The 18,377-nt window shown below is 45.2% G+C and overlaps 8 protein-coding genes across 8 annotated transcripts; 2 read left to right on the top strand and 6 right to left on the bottom strand.

The window, feature by feature from the left end:
- Positions 1 to 1,155: 1,155 nt before the first annotated feature.
- On the top strand, positions 1,156 to 3,087 carry TrAFT101_010087 (uncharacterized protein; the record flags this gene model as incomplete). The annotated part of the gene is made up of 7 exons (XM_066128831.1): positions 1,156 to 1,189; positions 1,249 to 1,601; positions 1,649 to 1,728; positions 1,789 to 1,864; positions 1,926 to 2,133; positions 2,190 to 2,605; positions 2,668 to 3,087. The coding sequence occupies 7 exons, from the start codon at positions 1,156 to 1,158 to the stop codon at positions 3,085 to 3,087; spliced, it is 1,587 nt and encodes a 528-aa protein (XP_065984956.1).
- Positions 3,088 to 6,286: 3,199 nt separating this feature from the next.
- TrAFT101_010088 (uncharacterized protein) lies at positions 6,287 to 6,493 on the top strand (the record flags this gene model as incomplete). The annotated part of the gene is made up of 1 exon (XM_066128832.1): positions 6,287 to 6,493. The coding sequence occupies one exon, from the start codon at positions 6,287 to 6,289 to the stop codon at positions 6,491 to 6,493; it is 207 nt and encodes a 68-aa protein (XP_065984957.1).
- A 59-nt stretch (positions 6,494 to 6,552) lies between these two features.
- Positions 6,553 to 6,957, bottom strand: TrAFT101_010089 (uncharacterized protein; the record flags this gene model as incomplete). The annotated part of the gene is made up of 1 exon (XM_066128833.1): positions 6,553 to 6,957. One exon carries the CDS (start codon positions 6,955 to 6,957, stop codon positions 6,553 to 6,555), a length of 405 nt encoding a protein of 134 aa, XP_065984958.1.
- Positions 6,958 to 7,510: 553 nt separating this feature from the next.
- Positions 7,511 to 8,039, bottom strand: TrAFT101_010090 (uncharacterized protein; the record flags this gene model as incomplete). The annotated part of the gene is made up of 2 exons (XM_024898679.2): positions 7,511 to 7,772; positions 7,996 to 8,039. 2 exons carry the CDS (start codon positions 8,037 to 8,039, stop codon positions 7,511 to 7,513), a joined length of 306 nt encoding a protein of 101 aa, XP_024760969.2.
- Positions 8,040 to 9,265: 1,226 nt separating this feature from the next.
- On the bottom strand, positions 9,266 to 10,910 carry TrAFT101_010091 (uncharacterized protein; the record flags this gene model as incomplete). Its single annotated transcript, XM_066128834.1, has 2 exons — positions 9,266 to 10,644; positions 10,772 to 10,910. The coding sequence occupies 2 exons, from the start codon at positions 10,908 to 10,910 to the stop codon at positions 9,266 to 9,268; spliced, it is 1,518 nt and encodes a 505-aa protein (XP_065984959.1).
- Positions 10,911 to 12,197: 1,287 nt separating this feature from the next.
- TrAFT101_010092 (uncharacterized protein) lies at positions 12,198 to 13,341 on the bottom strand (the record flags this gene model as incomplete). Its single annotated transcript, XM_066128835.1, has 3 exons — positions 12,198 to 12,747; positions 12,809 to 13,089; positions 13,147 to 13,341. 3 exons carry the CDS (start codon positions 13,339 to 13,341, stop codon positions 12,198 to 12,200), a joined length of 1,026 nt encoding a protein of 341 aa, XP_065984960.1.
- A 573-nt stretch (positions 13,342 to 13,914) lies between these two features.
- Positions 13,915 to 14,076, bottom strand: TrAFT101_010093 (uncharacterized protein; the record flags this gene model as incomplete). The annotated part of the gene is made up of 1 exon (XM_066128836.1): positions 13,915 to 14,076. The coding sequence occupies one exon, from the start codon at positions 14,074 to 14,076 to the stop codon at positions 13,915 to 13,917; it is 162 nt and encodes a 53-aa protein (XP_065984961.1).
- A 2,320-nt stretch (positions 14,077 to 16,396) lies between these two features.
- TrAFT101_010094 (uncharacterized protein) lies at positions 16,397 to 18,204 on the bottom strand. Its single transcript, XM_024908023.2, has one exon. The coding sequence runs from the start codon at positions 17,780 to 17,782 to the stop codon at positions 16,673 to 16,675; it is 1,110 nt and encodes a 369-aa protein (XP_024760966.1). The 5' UTR covers positions 17,783 to 18,204; the 3' UTR covers positions 16,397 to 16,672.
- Between the last annotated feature and the right edge of the window lie 173 nt (positions 18,205 to 18,377).

Here is an 18,377-nt window from a genome sequence, read left to right on the forward strand (position 1 = left end):
ACTGTTTCGGTGCAAGATTATAAGCTTTCCGAGCTTTTACTAGTGGGCAGTAGGCTGCTCTATGAGATTTGCAGAGGACCCCAGGACGCAGATAACTGAAGTCATTGGCTATTAATAGAACATGGGGGTCAGAAATTCATTATATTTTCTCATGGTCTTGATTATAGTTTTATGATAACAATATTCGGTTTAAAGACACCCATAAAGTCCACACTTTGCCATTGACAATTGTATTTCGAGCCTTTACCACGTGCATAGTGAGCAAAGTAGATAAAATTGGCGATAGTGCCCTAACTGCGGCAACTAGAAGCAAACGGGGATTGTTTTAATCTTTTGTGAAACAGGAGATGGAAGCGCCATTTTGTGTTCAAAATCATCTTAATCAAGTGGTGAACTTGGCCAAACGATTCTTAGGATGAGATGGACTACTATCTGAGAAGGAAATTCGGAGAATGAGAATACATGCAGCTTTGTTGACTGCAGACTAGCGCTTAGTGTCTCAATAGTTAATACACGTAACCACTACTGCTAGTGCTTAGTTACATGTACATAGGTAAAATCACACCACTCTTTGAACTCAGTAGGAAAATGACCGAATAGACAAGATGATGATATACATAAAAGAGCCACATACAGAATGGATTATCTAATCAACAAGTGACGTGGAATTCTCAAATAAAGATAAAATGAGCTTAAAGAAGTAATTAGTTACAGGTTTAGACAGTTGTTGCTTATGGACTCTGTTTGGAATCACTTCTGCGCCCGAGGCTATTGCGAAGCTAGATAGTAACTTGACTTTAATAGAGCACATTAGTAACCCGACATGATCATATAAATGCAGGACAACTCTCTCTCAATATTTGATTAGTAGATTTATACTTTATAGAGAAATTTCAGAGAGTTAAAATAATGCTGATTCTAATATTTATTGTTTATTTCTGCAGGAGATTAATAATCCATATGAAGCGAATACAGGTGCGAAATAGTGTAATCGAAATAACAAGATTTTCGCTTTTTAGTAATTAGAGGAAGATTAATAGAGAAAAATCCTTATAAAATTCATTCCTATATTTTTTTGTGGCATATATATATATATATTCTTCCAGCGGTGCATTCTCAGTTTTCTCATCCTTATGTCAAAAAATACCTTTCAAGATGGCTGAAACTTTTGACTTCATCATTGTTGGTGGTATGAGAAAAAGCCTCTTTTTAAAAATTGTAAGGAGAAATGATTAATTCGTTTTCCAGGTGGAACCGCCGGATGCCTTATTGCCGAAAAGCTGGCATCAACCGCAACAAAGCCAAGCGTTGCGCTTTTCGAGGCAGGAGAAAGACAGGAAAACAATTCACTGCGCCAAACTTTCCACCGGTTTTCTTTAGCTACCTCTCATCCTGAACTAAACTATGGATCTAAGTCAACCCCTCAGGCCCATTATGGTGGCAGAGAAATTGACATGATCCGAGGCAAAGGCCTTGGTGGAAGCTCGCAGATTAACTTCCAAGTCTGGTCCCTTGGAGCTAGGGATGAGTTTGACGCTTGGGCTGAGAGAACCAAAGCCCAAGAATGGGGATTTCAGTCTATACTCAGTAGTATTAAAAAGGTATTTCGTTCCATTCACCTATTAGGCTAGAAGCTAAAATTTCCAAGATTGAAAAGGTCACTTTAAAACTACCAACTGGCTGGGAAAAGTTCTCTCAGCAAAGGGCCGACTGTCACGGATTTTCAGGGTAATAAATCTCCATATCTATCCGAAAACAGCTATTTCAATCAGTTATTGAAGATTATAGGCCAGTAGAAGTATCAATTGGTCCATTGATAGAGCCAGAGGCCAAGCACGTTTTGGAGGCTGCGGCCGAGATTGGGGTATGTAAAACGAATCTTTTTAGGTACGACCAATTGCAAGTCCCTTAACTCATGGATTTAGTACTCAATAAACCTGGACCAAAACGACGGCGATCCTATTGGTTTTGGACTATCCTTAAATTCCAACAAAAAAGGGTTCAGGACAACGAGCGACTCGGCATTCCTCAAGAAGAGTCTTCCAAATCTACGAATCTACCGAGGCTCCTTCGTATCCAAAATAGTTTTTGAGGAAAAGAGAGCTGTAGGCGTGCAGTGCAATCGTTCACAATGTAAGTCATCGTATGATAGCAAACGTGACAGATGTGATTCGCTAAAACAGCCATAGACTTTGCAAATAAGGAAGTTATACTCACTGCGGGCGCAATTGGCAGTCCACACGTCTTACTTCACTCCGGGGTTGGTCCTTTGGCTGAGCTTCAATCAATCGGAATTAACGTTGTACAAAACCTTCCAGGTGTTGGAAAAGGCTTTTCCGATCACCCTTGCATACCAATAGTGTATCATATGGGCCATGGCTTTTCGGAAAGAGTAACTTTTTTATCTGACGAGATGAAAATGTCTTCGGCCGAGCGTGAACTCAGAAGTTCAAAGACCGGGCCATTGACACAGTTTATGTCTTCAGCTGTTACTGCCTTTCTTCAATTACCTGGTATAGCCGACTTGGAAGGATTTAATCAACTCCCTCCCGAATCTCGAGAGCTACTTCTAAAGCAAACCACACCTCATTTTGAGTTGACTACGGTGAGCCTATTAGCTTAATTTGTTTCTTTTGTGGTTGTTGGAAGTGACTGACAAAATACTAGCCGGGCCCCCTTATCCCGCCTACTTACGTATTTGAAGATAAAAATGATGGCTATCTGACCATGTTCCTCACGTTGATGAATCCACAATCTAAAGGAACAGTCTCTATTGCTAGTGCTGATCCTACCGTTCCACCAGTCATCGATCCAAACTATCTCGCCAGTCCATTTGATCGTGCTGCCTTAAAAGAAGCTACTAAGGAAACTTTGAGAATTCTCGATACGCCCTATTTGAATCAGTATATAAAGCATCCAATCTTGGCCCCCTCTTCAGCCAACGATGAAGACATAGAGGCAAGTATAAATCCACTTTTAAAATATGCCAAGCTATTCGCTAATGCACGCCCGTTGCAAAGGCATTTACTCACGCTGTTGGCATGGGCCTCTTCCACCCCAGCTGTACAGTCAAAATGGGCACAGTAGATGATCCTTTGAGTTGTGTAGATCGCCATCTGAAAGTACATGGGTTACACAACTTGAGAGTCGCTGATATAAGTGTAACTCCTTTGCTTCCTAGGTACATTAACTCTTTTCTCTTACTATCGTGGAATATTATGACTAATTAGATGCCAGTGGTCGTACGTTGACTGTTTCATAGCCCCTCGAATTGCCAATATGGCGATAACAGCTGATGTTTCTAGATACTCAAATTGTAGCCTATATAATTGGCAATATTGCCTTTGAGAAGATTTCTGAAGAGTGGAACTTGTAACTTCATAATCCTGTTTAATTTTGATATCTGTCCTCAAATGATCTTTTTAACAGAGAACGCTTATATTCGCATAATATTATATATTTTCGTGTCCGAATTTTAAAGTATTACATTGTGGTGATGGGAATGTTCCTGGAACATGAATGGTGGTGCAATGATTCTTGTGAAACCTATTTGCCTCAATCGTCAGAATGTCTTGACCAAATACCCACATTGCCATGTGAACTAGGAGAGACCTGTGATCCGCCACACAGAAATCGATGCCCCGTCCAATATGGTTAACTAGGCACTTCTATACATTGAAGCGCCGTGCCAGGTCCGTACGGTGACCCGACGCGCCATGGAAATTTTGGTAACTACTAACAGCTGATGTTTGACGATGTATCCTACTGCTTTTGTTGAGTAAATTATGTTGCACCATTATACTATTATTTTCCGGTTCACCGGCTCTTTGAACCGATGAAGCTATCGTTAAATATGCTATTTCGTATTTGAATGGTAGCCCTATTCGGCGGTATTAGGTTGTGTATTGATTGATTGCAAAGCAGCAGCACCGATTACCCTCGATAGTCTTGACCGTGATCGCTGGTAGAACTTCACTGGAGCGTGATCAGTGCCACTAAGATGCTGGGCCAAAACCATAGCTTCAAAGGCTAGACTACTGTCGTCAGCTCATCCTCTTCAATGCTTAGTCTATGAGGTAATGAGCACCGAAATAGATTTGAATGAGGCTATAAATCAATAAAAAATATACTCCGTACCCCAATGATGAATAACAGTCATCCATGTAAGCTGGACTCTGGGGAACGGTCTATCACGCGAGCGATTCCATTTTCAAGCTTGTCAGCTGGATCTGATGTCCAAGCAACGCCTTTTAATAACTGGCATTATTGGATTAGTAACTGGCACTCATATGTAAGCACTATTGATTTAAGGAGCTGGGATCTATCCGGTCATAGTCATATTGCGGCCCGTCTTGGCCCTTCTAGAACTCCACCATTGCGCACCTGCTATAACATGGAGGGCTGCTGATTGAAATCGGAAAAGATGCAAGTGCATGATTGGAAGCTGATGAATCTACTCTGAAATCAGGAATAATTCCATCAAACTTCCCTGAACTTTTCATAATGGATACGAGTTTGCAACCTCAAAATACATATGTCCATCCCACGAGCCTGCTTGACAGCGACTGTATCCTCAGAAATAATGTCAAAATTGGCCCTTTCTGTCATGTGGGGGCTAATGTGACAATTGGAGATGGCACAGAGCTTATTTCTAACGTAACGATTCTATCATCGACGTCACTAGGCAAGGACTGTAAAGTATATCCATTTGCAGTCTTGGGTGGACCGCCGCAGGACAAGAAATACTCAGGGGAAAACACTGCCTTGGTCGTTGGAAATGGAACAATCATCAGAGAGTTTGCGTCAATACATACAGGTACGACAGACGGAGGTAGTATTACACGTATTGGAAACAGATGTTATATTATGACAAACGTCCATGTCGGCCATGATTGCCAGATTGATGACGATGTAGTGCTTGCTACTGGAACTGGATTAGCAGGTCACGTCTCTGTGGGTAGAAGTGCCATCGTGTCTGGGCAAACTGGCATTCATCAGTTTTGTCGGATTGGCCAGCTGGCATTTGTCGGTGGGGGAAGTATGGTCACTGGGGATGTTTTGCCATTTTCTACCGTCATCGGCAATAGAGCAAGGACAGTGGGCTTGAACAACGAAGGGTTAAGGCGGCGGGGATGGACGTTTGAGAGGATGTCAATCTTGAGAACTGCACTGGTGATCTTCCAGAAGTCAGGGCAGCAAGGTTTGGAAAGTTACCTTGAAGAGTCTGTCGACTCTGCTGATATAAAAGTGTTGCTCGATTTTGTAAAAGGCTCAACAAGAGGTATTTGCCTACCGAAAGCGGATGCAAAAGTAGTAGTTAAGTTATAGTTTAACGGAACAACACTTGTCAGACGCCGTCTCTTGATATTATCTTGCAGGTGGGCAGGCTGTTCTGGAATGGGAGATAAGGAACCAGTGGCAGTCAAAGACTTTGGAAGTTAGAGGGCAGGTTCTTTTCTTTAGTTGTAAGGAAGCAGGCCTTGTTCGTTGGCTACCCGTTCTCATACAAGCCGCAGCCATCTCAGAAATCGGTAGACTATGCCACCTGCTTTATATGCAGGACTGTTAATCAAGATGGAGCAGAGGTTCCATCGGCCCCGCATGCTAAGTATTCCGATGTTCTCTTTGCTACCTCCTTGTACTACCCGTTGGTATGACTGACGACGTAACACCAGATGCCCTGCATCGCCATCTGAGCTAAAGCCAAAATAGGGAGATGATTCGCCATGAGGGCTCGAATTTACCCCATTATTTCACGGCCGAGAAGTGGAGATGGTGGCTCGGCTCCGTCTGATTCGCAACTTCAAGCACATCAACATATCAAATGGGCTTCCCAATGGCCTCTGTCATCTTATATCATCCTCCTAGCCTGTTAGAGCAGCAGCATATCAACCCTATATGTCTAATCTTTGGTCTTAATTCACTTTTTCTTTGCAAGAAGGAATTCCGTCCACAATGCTCCCGCAAAGGCAGCTCTAAAATCAAGACTTGATGTCGGACATGCAAGTACGTCTGTTCTTCATTCCCCGTAGTACCGGCCTGGCGTTAACGCGCGGGACTTACAGGCCGCAAGATCAAGTGCGATGAGGCTGAGCCAAACTGCTGGCGCTGACATGGCATCGACCACGCCAATTGACCACTCACGACGAGCTTCGCAGAGGCAGCACTCCAAGCCAGTGACTTCTACCCAAGCATAACCACCGATTTGTCTCCCGTTTCGGTCTCGCTGGTTACAAGCTCCTTTTCAGCTCCAACTTGTATCCGACCAGCAACAACAACTATCGAAATGTCACGTAACAACATGCCAACGACATTATGCGTGCGCGTCACATACTGGGTCCTAGATCCATCCAACATTCAGAATCGCTACGTCTCTACAGGAGGAGGCGGTCTCGCTATCAACCCGGGCGCTGGATTTATTCCTACGGGCATCATATTCGGCGCCGTGTCTGGCATCACTGACGGCGGGTTCGAGTCCTTTGATACAAACTAAAACGGCATCTTCCTGCTCGCCAACGGCATAGTCAACTGGCAGTCGACGTACATGTTCGACTACCAGGCTACCAGGCGCACAATGAGCTCGCCACACTGGACAAGCAGTTCACGCGCAATCTTCTTCAACATGCCACGTCCGACCAGCTCTACTAGGTCGGCCGGCGTGCCTACATCAGTTATCACATCGGTGCCGAGTTTACTGGCGCTCAGACCCAATTTAACACCACCACCGACGTGTGGGAGCTGGACATCTCCGGCCTGGGCGGCGAGTGGGTGACTCGCTACCCGGAGCGGGTGAACTCGGATACGTTGTCCACTCTGATTAGCGTCACCTACGACACCTTGAAGGAGTGGGTGGTCTTCGGTATGAACAAGTACGGCGGCTCGCTGTAGACAACGTATCCAGATCTCACCGACTTCCAGACCGCCGGCGGCAAGGTCATCCACGTGTACGGCGAGCATAACAGTTCCATCCCTACGGCATCCTCAGTGCACTCTTACGAGTCTATCTGCAGTGTCATGTATCCCAACGCAACCTACAACGCTAGCACCGTCGAGATGGACGACATTTACCATTTGTTCTTGGTCCCCGGCGTCGCCCACAGCTCTCAATGCCCTGAACAGTACCAGCGGTCGATAGCCTCTGTCGTTGGCCCATGTGCCCCTTGTGGTCGAACAATACCACCTCCTTCAGCTGTATTTATGCTCAAGTTTCCGCTGATACTTAGATGTACCACTTTGATGCCTACAAGACTCCTCTGTATTAAGAGTTTGTATTGTCAATTGGACAGTGTATAGAGTAATTATAGATTAAGTTTAGTTGGTCTTGGGTTGCTACACATATATATCATGCAGAATATAGTTTAAATATTGCACTACTATACCTATGCTGAGCATCGCGTTGACAAAGTACCCATCTGGGTAAATGCACGCAGCCATTATCAACGCCAACTCTTCGCTACCTCTTGGGGAATATATATCGTGCCCAATTGCATATGCACCCGATGCGGTAATGTCATTTACCATCAGAATTTTGATCTTGCGCAAGTTCATCTCCTGGAGAATTGTCGCAGCCAAACTGCACATCAAAATTACGCAGATTTTCGAACATGCGAGCTTCTTCGGCGGCCTTGGCCTCGTTTTGTGTTTGGGCTGGGCCAAAGCCAACCGGAATTCTTTGGCCTCTGTCGGCTAAGAAGCGGTCGATACTGTTGTTGTGATGAATATGGGAGCCCCGAGAGTCACCATTGCTAGTAGCCGTGGTCGGTTTGCCAGCGCTATGAAATTCGATCAGCATTCATTCCAGATTGTTACATTGTTTGACGCGCACATAAACCTTGGCCATTGTATACTCGAGATATCCAGACAGACGCTAGGCATATATATCATCCGGATGCCATACACAGGTACATGACGTGAAGAAACAGATATTGAATAGCTTATGGTTAAGAGCGGGGTGATGAATCCAATCTAACATTTCGTAAATGCAATTGTACTTACCCGTCACTGCCGTTGAGAATGATATTCGGGGAAGTTGAAGCCATTTTAATACTAAACCCTAGATGAGCAGGTAGAAAACTGGAAAGGCATGCACTAAAGAGAATATATGAAATAAAGGCGAGGTGGCATTGGGCCTTCTTAATCTCTATATACAGACATGGGGTGAGAAGAGGTAGGAAGGGTTTATATCTTCCAGATACAGGCCTTATACTGGGCCACTGACTGAGTGATATCTGAACGACAATATCTGACCTTCCTTTTAGTTTTTGAAGCTTCACAGCTGCATATGAGACATAGACGTCGACTATTTTACTGCCACACGACCGGATGCGTCGATAATATGAGACAGAGATGTATATGCTGTCTCGCCTTTTTTTGTCGTTATCGAATTAGAAATACACATGCAGGACATTGATCGGGGCTCTAACGCGAGACCCATAGATAAAGGTGGTCTTAGTTATGCCGCATAATTCAAGACATCTCCGGCACATGCCCTTACCTACCTCAGATCAGGATGCCAGGGTATTTTGTCGTTTTACTTGCTGGAAGCCTGATTTACTTACTCTCTATAGAGAGCAGTTAAAAAAAGGAAGAGAAAAAGGCAGCTGCATCAGTATCTCCATGCCTCGTGGCAGCACTTCAAGAATAGCAACAACAGCCTTCCAAGATGGGAGGATGCCTAAAGCTGACTATCCAATAATACCCAAGATCCACAGGAAAGAAAGAGGGCCATGCCCAGTAAATAGCCAAGAGCTGTCCGCGGGGACGTGTCGCCGCGAACCAGTGCATCGTTTTCGGCTGCTCTTGTGTCTTACCTTTGGCGTCGTCATCGCAAGCCCCGCCTAGGGCATGGGATCTGTGTCTTAAGTTCGCGCCTGAGAAATGACACAGCTGGATCTGCCATATATAGTGCGATACAATCGACTGGGAAAGCAATTTGCTTATATGTGAGATCCAAGCTACTTGCGTTTCTGGAGTCCGAACTCAAAAGCCACTTCGCACTAAGTTCCAAACACTGCTGAATTTAGTCAGTGTTCCGATCCAGTCACATTGGTTTCTTTAATTCAAAATTCCTGGCATGCCTATACTTTTGACTCAAGCTTCCTACTGAGCCGGCATATTTGAAGTGATTACAGCAACAATTGGAGGCTTAGCTGAGTGTAAAAAATGCTACTAACTTCTGTTTCCAATGATTATAATAAAATCCAGTAACAATATATTAGCCCGCCAAGGAAATCAGCTCGAAAAAATTCCACTATGCCTTCATGATTTAACAACTTAGTTCACTCTTCTGTAGATGTTCCATCCAGTGGCTGCACGCATACTGCAGTATAACAGGAATATATTTATTCACTCGAGCTTTGGAAACTTCCTGCGCCTTTGTCCCTGGCTTTTTAAGTTCGCACAAATCTTTGCGTAGAGAGCTGCGCATAATCACCAAACACCGTTCGAATAGCTCATAATGAAGCTGTTTGGCGGGAATTATAAATATTTTGTTATGGCATCTTCCTGAGTCCAGAAAAAAATCTCTAAAAGAGGCGTGTAGGATATCAGTTTCCTTTTCGTCGTCTTCAGAGATCTCCAAAACAGATCCAAGATTATTGAGCACTGATACTACCACGGGTCTTGGCTCGTCGATAATGGCAGCGAGGTGTCTTAACGTAAACGCATCAAACAATACCATAATTGACCCAACGACTTTTTGAAACCTCTGCTGTAATATTCCAGCTTCTTCAGAGTTTAATTGCCCGCTGAACGAGTGCTCCAACACTGTAGTATATATACTATCAAACTCCTTTTCTGCTCCAGAAGTGGATGATCCAGGGGCACAAAGATTCAGAAGCCGCCGTTCTGCAAGGATGCCACCTTCATGAATAAATCTACAGGCTGTTGCGGCATAGATAAATAGTCCATGCGACTTTTGCAGGAGGGATTGAATCATATCATCAAGTATTATGCTTTCATCCCAGCTATGTCGCCGAGCCGCTTGTGCCGGTTGATGAAGATAGTATGTCTTCAAGTCGCCATCCACGATATACTGTTCAATGCTATGGAGGGCGAAATATTGGTGCGATTCGATAGATATGTTGCCAAATCCAAGATTAATTGGCCTATCCGGCCTACTTGTAACAAATATTCGAAGTGGTGTCTTTTTGACATTCGCAACAGCGCTCGAAAAACATTCAATCAACATCACCATATCCCTTTCGTCGTCACACTCGTCAAGAGCGTCAACTATAATCACAAGTGGCGACTGGACAGTGTTCGGCTCTAGTAGGTTTAGAGGCTCTAGGATAAGCTTTTCCCATCGGTTATACAAAGTGAGGTGACTGATCCGAGGATTCGATGTAGAAGCATCTATAATATGCTGCCGTAGTACTGAAGAATATTCTACAAGCTGAGCGGCTATGGTACTTGTAAACCTCCTAGCCGAGGCGAGGTCACCGCCACCTCTAGAAATGAAGAAGCTCGCTCCCAGTTGCTTCTTTTTAGAATATTCGCGAGCAAGCGTTAGGGAGATGGTATACTTTCTAGTACCGGCCATGCCATTTAGCCAATAAATGCGTTTTTCGCTATCGCTATCAATCCACGTCCGAATATCATAGTACCTGCTCTCTCGTATGTTGAAGGCAGCCAGAAACGTGCTGCCTGCTCACAGCGTCAAAAGTAGCAGGCAAGTAATCGAGCTTTAATTCTTGGAGGGGCTGGAATAATGGGCTAATTAAAGTCATTAGAATGAATATTGTGGCTTCAGAAGCATAACGATGGTACGAACAAGATATTTGCACCTGGCCCTGTGTGTTAGTAATGCTGATATCGCCTTGGTGATTGGCAATATCGACATTGCCTTGGTGGATCCGTGCATTGTCGCCAATTATATTGTGTGAGATCAGCGCCTGGGTGCTGTTATCCATATTGATTCAGAATAATGAGATGAGCAATTGTAGAAATAATTAAACGTCGCACCTGGATGAACGACAAGATGCTAGACCATCACGCGGGGCAGCCTCACCTACATGACATGAGCCGAACATGGTGCGTTCAACTGTACATTACGCACTACATCCCCATTAGTACTTACCTTGCCAACATTCTAATGATTCTAATGATTCTTATGAGTCCAGTTACTGTATCTCGAATCAGACAGCTTCACCTCCTTCCCAATCCACGGCAGTATTCCAAGCGAGAAAATATCAAACAAATACAGCCTACATATACTAACAAAACTACCACTACCCGTAGACTCACGAGTTATATCCCGGCTTCTATCGTTCGCCATATACGCTCAGATTCTCTTGAGTAATTCCTCCCATTAACCCAGCTCACCGGCCCACAAATACATCTCTCCACCTTCAGATGGCCCCGATCAAGCGTATAACTAGAACACAGTGTATCGATGATGAGCTTATTGTTTCGTCAGCTCTGGGGATAAATCTTGGGGGAAATGAGAAAGTCTCCAAGAAGTACCTTTGGCATTGGCTATGCCCATATCTTACAACCAGCCAACATGATTACCCCAAAAACCCACTTCCTGAGCCGCATGCTAATAAGGCTTTAAATGTATAGCTTAATTTAAAGAGATATACTAGAGAGGTGCTCACCACTTAAGACGGTCGTCGCTTTGTTCCAGGCGTTGTTAATAGGTGGACCTCATATAAGAATATAGGAGTTGCATAGCCGGCCGGGCGACGACTTGCTGGAAAGCCCATCTCGAAGATAACCCCACCACTTATCATCAAGGAGTCATGGTAGTATATGGAACATAAAGTAGAGGGTTAGCTTAATCGCGTGGCCGACCGAGGTATCATCCACGGGGCCCGACACTATCATCATGAGACGATTAAAGTTGGCAGCATGGACGGCGATATTCAGAGCAACATACGCAGAACTAGACATTGCAACTGCAGAAAATTACCGAGATGGCATTACTGGAAGCTACTGTCAAGGTTATGAGTTTATCAACTTGGTCTGATGGCGTAGTGCAAGGCCACGGGAGCCTGGACTTGGCGTTCTTTTGAAAACAAAACATGATTATGAAAGCTATGGATATGGCTCTAGCATTGAGGTCCCATCTATTTAAGCTGTCTATCTATTCGTCTGGAACCGAGATCGAGGCTGGCTCCGAGTCACGCGGATATGCTAAACATGACAATTGCTCCTCGTTCTTGCTTAAGTCTCCATATCGACATGGCAACTCTCTCTCATGATCGATCATCTGCTTCAAAATGCTCCGACCAAGAGGTGCGGAAGTGGTATGTGGAGCCTACATCCGTGATCTCTTGTAGTTCATCCTGAGTCAGTTTGATCTTTAAAGCCTGGGCATACTCGTCTAGCCTCTCAGGCTTTGTGGTGGTGGTAACAGCCACAATCTTGTCCTGTATGATCCAGTTGATAAGGACAGCTGCCTCAGTGGTGTCATACGTTTTGGCAATGCGGGACAAGGGCTCACGCAGTGGTCCATCAGGAGCCCTGAATGCTGGAGTCAGGCCTTTGAACGAGCCCACTTGCAAGCCATTCTCACGCAGCCACGACAAGTAATTGTCTCCGCGCTGCAGATAGGGATGGAACTCAATCTGGTTAAAAGCGGGTGGAATGGTCGCACCGGCCAGTGTAGCCTCGGCATGAGGGCGTAAGTAGTTGCTTACACCTATCGACTTGGCCTTGCCAGCCCTTTTGATCTCCTCCATTGACTTCCATGCACGCTGGAAGTCGGCATCCGATTCGGCAAAGAATGGAATGTGAATTAAATAACTGCGATGGCGTTAGTCCTTCTGCTACGAGATTGTTTTGACCATCAGATAGTGAAACACACAGGTCGAAATAGTTGGTCTGCAATTTCCTGAGACTCTCCTGTAGTGCTGCATGGATGTCGTCGATGCCTTGGGCGACCTTATTGGTGATGAAGAGCTTTTCGCGGGGAATGCCTAATTCTTGAATGGCACGACCGACTTCCTCTTCGGTCCCATACATTTCAGCGCAATCAAGATGGTAGAACCCCTTCCCAATACCCGTTTTAATTAGATCCACAAGACGCTGGTCAAAGTTTGTGTCTCCAACCTCCTTGAACCAAGCCGTTCCAGTGCCTAAGGCAAACTGCAGATGTTCGTTAGTGTTGACGACGCGCTGGTGCTCTGTCTACATAGAGCTCACCATCGGTATCTGGTTGCCATCAGAGAGGGGCAATAGTGGGATGTCCATCCCTGGTGCTGAGCGAAGCGATTGAAAGGGCTTGGATGTATGGAGAAGACGCAGGTCGCCTCTCTGCTGCTGGAGGAAGTGATGATTGCGTGGAAGGTTGGCGCCAATTATCCGAGTCCGAGCGCAGAGCTGCAGAATCGAAGGCATCCAGGACTGACGTGTTTTTCCTGTCAGACTGGCCAGCTCGGAAGAAGCGGCAAAAGAGAAAGGACCAGCCGGTCGGAGTGACTTGAAGTGACTTTGTGGGATCTGCACAGGTTCTTACGGTGGTGGACGAAGTCGGTGAGCCTTGCAGAAGAGGCGTGAATGCACACTTTGATCCGAGCTTCATAAGTTAGTCACGATGTGCGCGGTAGCCTTAGCTGCTTGCGCAACTGCAACCCATCCTGTATGCTTTGTTACCACCCAAAGGCAAACGAGGCTCTTCACAAAAGCTGCGTTATCAAAGAAGAATTGTCGGGATCACGTTTCTGGTGCCGGCACGGCTCCCGCCCCCATCCCTTATGCCCTTTGGAATAATACATAATGAGGGATCTCGACTCCCTTCTCTCCTACTTGGACTCGCAATCCATCCACTCACCTGATAATTGAATCTTGGATACTAAGCAGAAGTTTACTTAGCCATCAAGCCCAAATCAAACTCTTCAACATGCCTTCTGATATTGACGCTGGAGCTTACGCTCCCAGAGAGCCCCTTCACTCAAACAAACCCGAGCACTCTCAGGCTGCGGAGGGCTTTGACACTTCTGCTGGAGCAACCGCAAAGAGCCCTGGCGCGAGCTCCCAGAGTTCAGGTCTGCCGAGGACAATGTCCAGGTCAGCAACGTCCGGGACATGCGCCTCTTTGGCAACAATATGAACGCACATTCTTGAGTTCTCCATGGCACCGTCAACTCTCGTAAGTAATCTTGGCCCATGATCCATCAAGAATGAATGATCCTAACAAAGTCTCCGAGATGGAGGGTACCGAGTAATAAGGCGTGTGGCCCGTAGATATTAAGTGTCTGCGTTTGATACTTGCTTAAATACACGTTCAATTGAAACCACATTATTCGTTGACTGACGTGTGATCTCTTCTACAGTGGGATTCAAATATATGGTCAACCGTAAGTATGATACGCTTGAAGGAAAGGCTGGGAGAGTGGCAATCTAGGCTTCTTTTAGGGCATCGGCCAGGTATGGTGAGGCACTTGTGGAGAAAAGCAGATAAGATTCTCTTGGAACCCAAAGGGAAATGAGCTTATATCCCCAACTAGCATGAAGACCTGGTCAGTACCTACTTGTAGACAGTTGGTATACAATGCAATAAAAGGGGGGCTATCTTGAAGCTCGTACTGGCCTCAGAAACTCTTGAATATACGTGCATACCACTGGTTATTTCAATTGCTTGATGCTCGGCAGTGCATTTGTAATTTGACAAGTTATTTACGAAGATGTTAGATTAGAGAAAGAAGTTTTTATTGTGAGCTCATACTACTTTGGACAATACCTAATAATTAAGTAGATGGATCGCTCTAAAGGTGAGCTTGATCTAGTAGATGAATCATATCTATGTAGAGGAGGAACTTGATCTACCCAGCACGAGTTCGTCTAATGGGTCCCGGTCGCCAGAAGTTGTTGGGGATGTTCTGCTTTATTGGAACTACTCAAGGTGCTCTTTAACTCGGCATCTCTCATCCAAAATTGGTTGAGCACTTAAGCGTAGTAAAGTACGCAAAAACTCCAAGATAACACTTCTGTAGAATCCATCTTGAAAATATTGCCACATGAGGCCATCGGGCTGTTCGAAAGTTCTTTCAAGGTATTGAAAAAGGCAACCCATAAAGCAAAAAAACATAAAAGAAAGGACGAAATCGTTACTAGTGTATATTAGTAAGGATTAAATCGCTAATATGAAACAATTTATATATACACTTACAAGTATTCTAACGTTGTATACATCATTAAATAAATAATGAAATCGCAACTAATATGTATTGGTAAAGATCAATTTTCATATATTGAAGAATCCACGAATACACTTACAAGCGTCGCCAAATAATTATTTTTGCCAAATGCAGATCCATCTTCTTTGTATAATGTCGAGAAGAGAGTAGTAATTGCTTGTTTAAATTTTGCTGTGTGGTGATGTTGGCAGATGATTTGTGTGAAATGTATTGATCTTCGGCTGCGTTGTGATATTAGATGATCGAGCAAAACTTTTTGGCTCTTTTCTAAGCAGAGGCATCCCGTCTTTATTCTCATGAGAGGTGGAGTGGACAGATTACTACCTACTACTGGTGCTAAGAATAAAATTTTTTTGTTTTGCACAATTATCTCTATAGCAACTGCATGCAAAAGTTAAAATTGTTGGTTAGGTAGGTGTAAATAAATTATATATTTTGGCCATATCCTAATATATTGTCCTTAAAATCAGGCGTTATACTAAAGCTAATCCAACTGAATAATGTATTTACTTTTCGTTCTTTTCTTTCTTTTACTTTTTTATATTCCTTGTCTTTTTTTTTTCCTTTTTTTTCCCCCTTTCTTTATTTTCCTTTATGGACAAGGCAGAAGGGGCTCTTTGTTTTTTTTTTTTTTATTTTTTTATTTTTTTTCAGGGGCTGTTTATACTTTATAATAGGGACCGCTTATCCACCATCCATTCTAGTGTAATCACCATCCAAAAAACAGGGTTATATAAAGCAGTTTAGCCAATTAGGTTGCTGGATTTATGCTTTTCAAGCCTAAGAGGGTAGGTACACTTATGATTCCGACCAAATCCGCAAAAATCGCAAAAATCAGCTACGCGCTCTCTAGGTCAGCTTCCCGCACAATTTACCTTGTAAACCTTCATTTATGCAAGCCAGTCGGTAGTAGATTTCATTGTATTCCGCCAGCAGTTGCCATTTACAACCTGTATGTTGGCGAAACTGAGAGGCCCATCTCTACTCTGTTCTCACTTGTCATTCAGCTACATCCGGTTTATGTTTATTGACGAGGTTGACGCACTTTTTATCTCTGGGCTAGTACGTGTAACAGCTGCCAACGCACTTCACTTAACCATTTCCTCTGGGAAATGGACGGGTTAGCTACTAAATATGAGAAGAAATCTCTTTTTGTTATTATGTAAGGGTAGACTTGGCAGCTTAGATGATGCCTGTTATCCGTCTACACATAAGAGGCTCTTTTCGCTGCCATGTGCCGCACATTGTGAGAGTATCTTTTGAATTTTCTTTATATAACGATGACATAGACTTGAGACTAAAGATACAACATTTGGCCGATCTATCGATCGATCGTTTATCTGGGGAAGAAAAAATGGCCAATATTAATGCATTAGATTGAAAAAGAGAGAGAGAGAGAGAGAGAGAGAAAAGGAAAACGATGCCCTTATCGCGACTTGACAAGTAGATTCCATTACTACCGCTGCCAGCGATGAGATGTTTCTCGTATTCGCGCCAAAAAAAAAACATGATATAGATAGATTTCCCACTTCTCAAAAGATAACCTTTGATGCTACGCTAAGCAGCCAAGCTGCATCACTCCAGCCTCCCTCATCCGTCGTTGGAGGCGGCACAAAGTCCTCCGGGTCCAACGGTCCCTCGACGTGGCGCTTCAGCCAAGCACTGCGGTCCACGTGCGATCGAGAATCTGCGAGTGACTCGTCGTACTCTGATTCGTCATCGTCATCCGTCTCCTCCTCGTGCTCGTCCACTGAGAAGAGCGACCATCCCATGAAGCCCGTCATCCAAGAAGCCTTACCCCCGGTGCCGCGTCGCATCAGCCTCTTGACGTCGGCTTCGGCGTCCTCCAGTGTGTCTCGCTCCAGTTCCTCCAGCCTCTCGTCAAGGTCGACAAAGTCGGGTCCCGCGAGCGACTCTTGGTTGGGGAAGTACGAGCCGTCGTCTACGGTTCGTTCTATCGGTGTCATGAGCTGGCTCCGGCTGCCATGGATGCTGTGGGATCGGCTTTGAGACCGACTGTGTATTTTGCTTCCAATGACGGAAATAGACATGTCATCGTCAGCCAGACTGCCGCGTCTGCTCGTCAGCATGCTTGTGATTTCTCTTTCCCGAGCGAGCTCGTCTTCAAACGCAACGTCCTCAATGTTCCGGATGCCTGTAAGGTTCGTAGAGCTCTGGCGCGAGATGAGCCATGATTGGCCCTTGTACTCCCTCGCTTCAAAAGTCATCATTGCGCCAGTTCTCAGCAGCCAATCTCCGTCGGGTCCCTCTTCATGCCGCCGGCGGGGGGTCATAGTGCCGGACGTAGATTTTCTCGTCGCATGGCCACTGACAAGATGCGACGATGACTTGCTCTTGGTGATTGGGGCACCTGTAGCAGAAGGCGTGCGATTTCGTGATCTCGAGCGCGAGCGAGGGTTGGTTGCGGAGCTGGCGAGAAGCCGAGGTGTAGTGGGAGCAGATTTGCCTTGTAGATACGAAGTGCTGGGTCGGGGCATCGGCACGCCGGCGTCAACTAGAACCTCATCATCATCAAGAGGAAACTTGGTGGTCAGAGGAGCAAGCGAGAGATGGTTGACATTGGTGGATGATCGGTTCTTGCGGCGGACGCGCTCGGCATGCGGAATGTAAGAGACGTCCATGATGGGTGGGTATATCAAGCAGAAAGGCGCCGATTGTGAAAGCAATCAATTAAAGCTTCTTCAAGCCTCCAAAGCAAAGAGACCCAGGCGTGAGGTGAAGAGAGAATCACAATCGGCGGGAAGCGGCGAGAAACGACAAACAAGCAGGTAAGTCAAGAGAGGAGTCGGGCGCTGGTTGAGATGCTTTTAGCTCTGGCAGGGAAGCAAGATCCCGAGGTTGGACGCTGCCTGTGATTCGCCGAGTGCCGTCACCAGGCGCTGTCGCACGCACTGTAGAGCCGCTAATGACGCTGCAAAAGTGCCGGTCTCGTCGAGATTTGCAGTTGCATTGTTGGTGGCGGTGATGGATGTAACTGCCGACGTTTCCTGTTTGTTTTCGTGTTCTTTTTTAGATTCATGTCGCCAAGAGGAGACGGTCGATTATATGTCGATGGCTCGTAAAAGATCCGTTGAGGCTATATTCTACTGTGCTCAGACTGCTATGTCTGCTAAGTAGCTAGCAGCTACAACAGCATCACAAGGTACCTACAAGACTGAGGTGGGCTCCAGAACATGAATCAACTTTGGGGCCGTTAGCGCCGATCTGGCGCAGAGG

The sequence above is a fragment of the Trichoderma asperellum genome, chromosome 6 (genome assembly GCF_020647865.1).
Source record: "Trichoderma asperellum chromosome 6, complete sequence".
NCBI lineage: Eukaryota > Fungi > Ascomycota > Sordariomycetes > Hypocreales > Hypocreaceae > Trichoderma > Trichoderma asperellum.

Excerpts from the sequence above, each read along its gene's own strand:
- TrAFT101_010094 (XM_024908023.2), bottom strand. The coding sequence starts at position 17,782 with ATGGACGTCTCTTACATTCCGCATGCCGAGCGCGTCCGCCGCAAGAAC.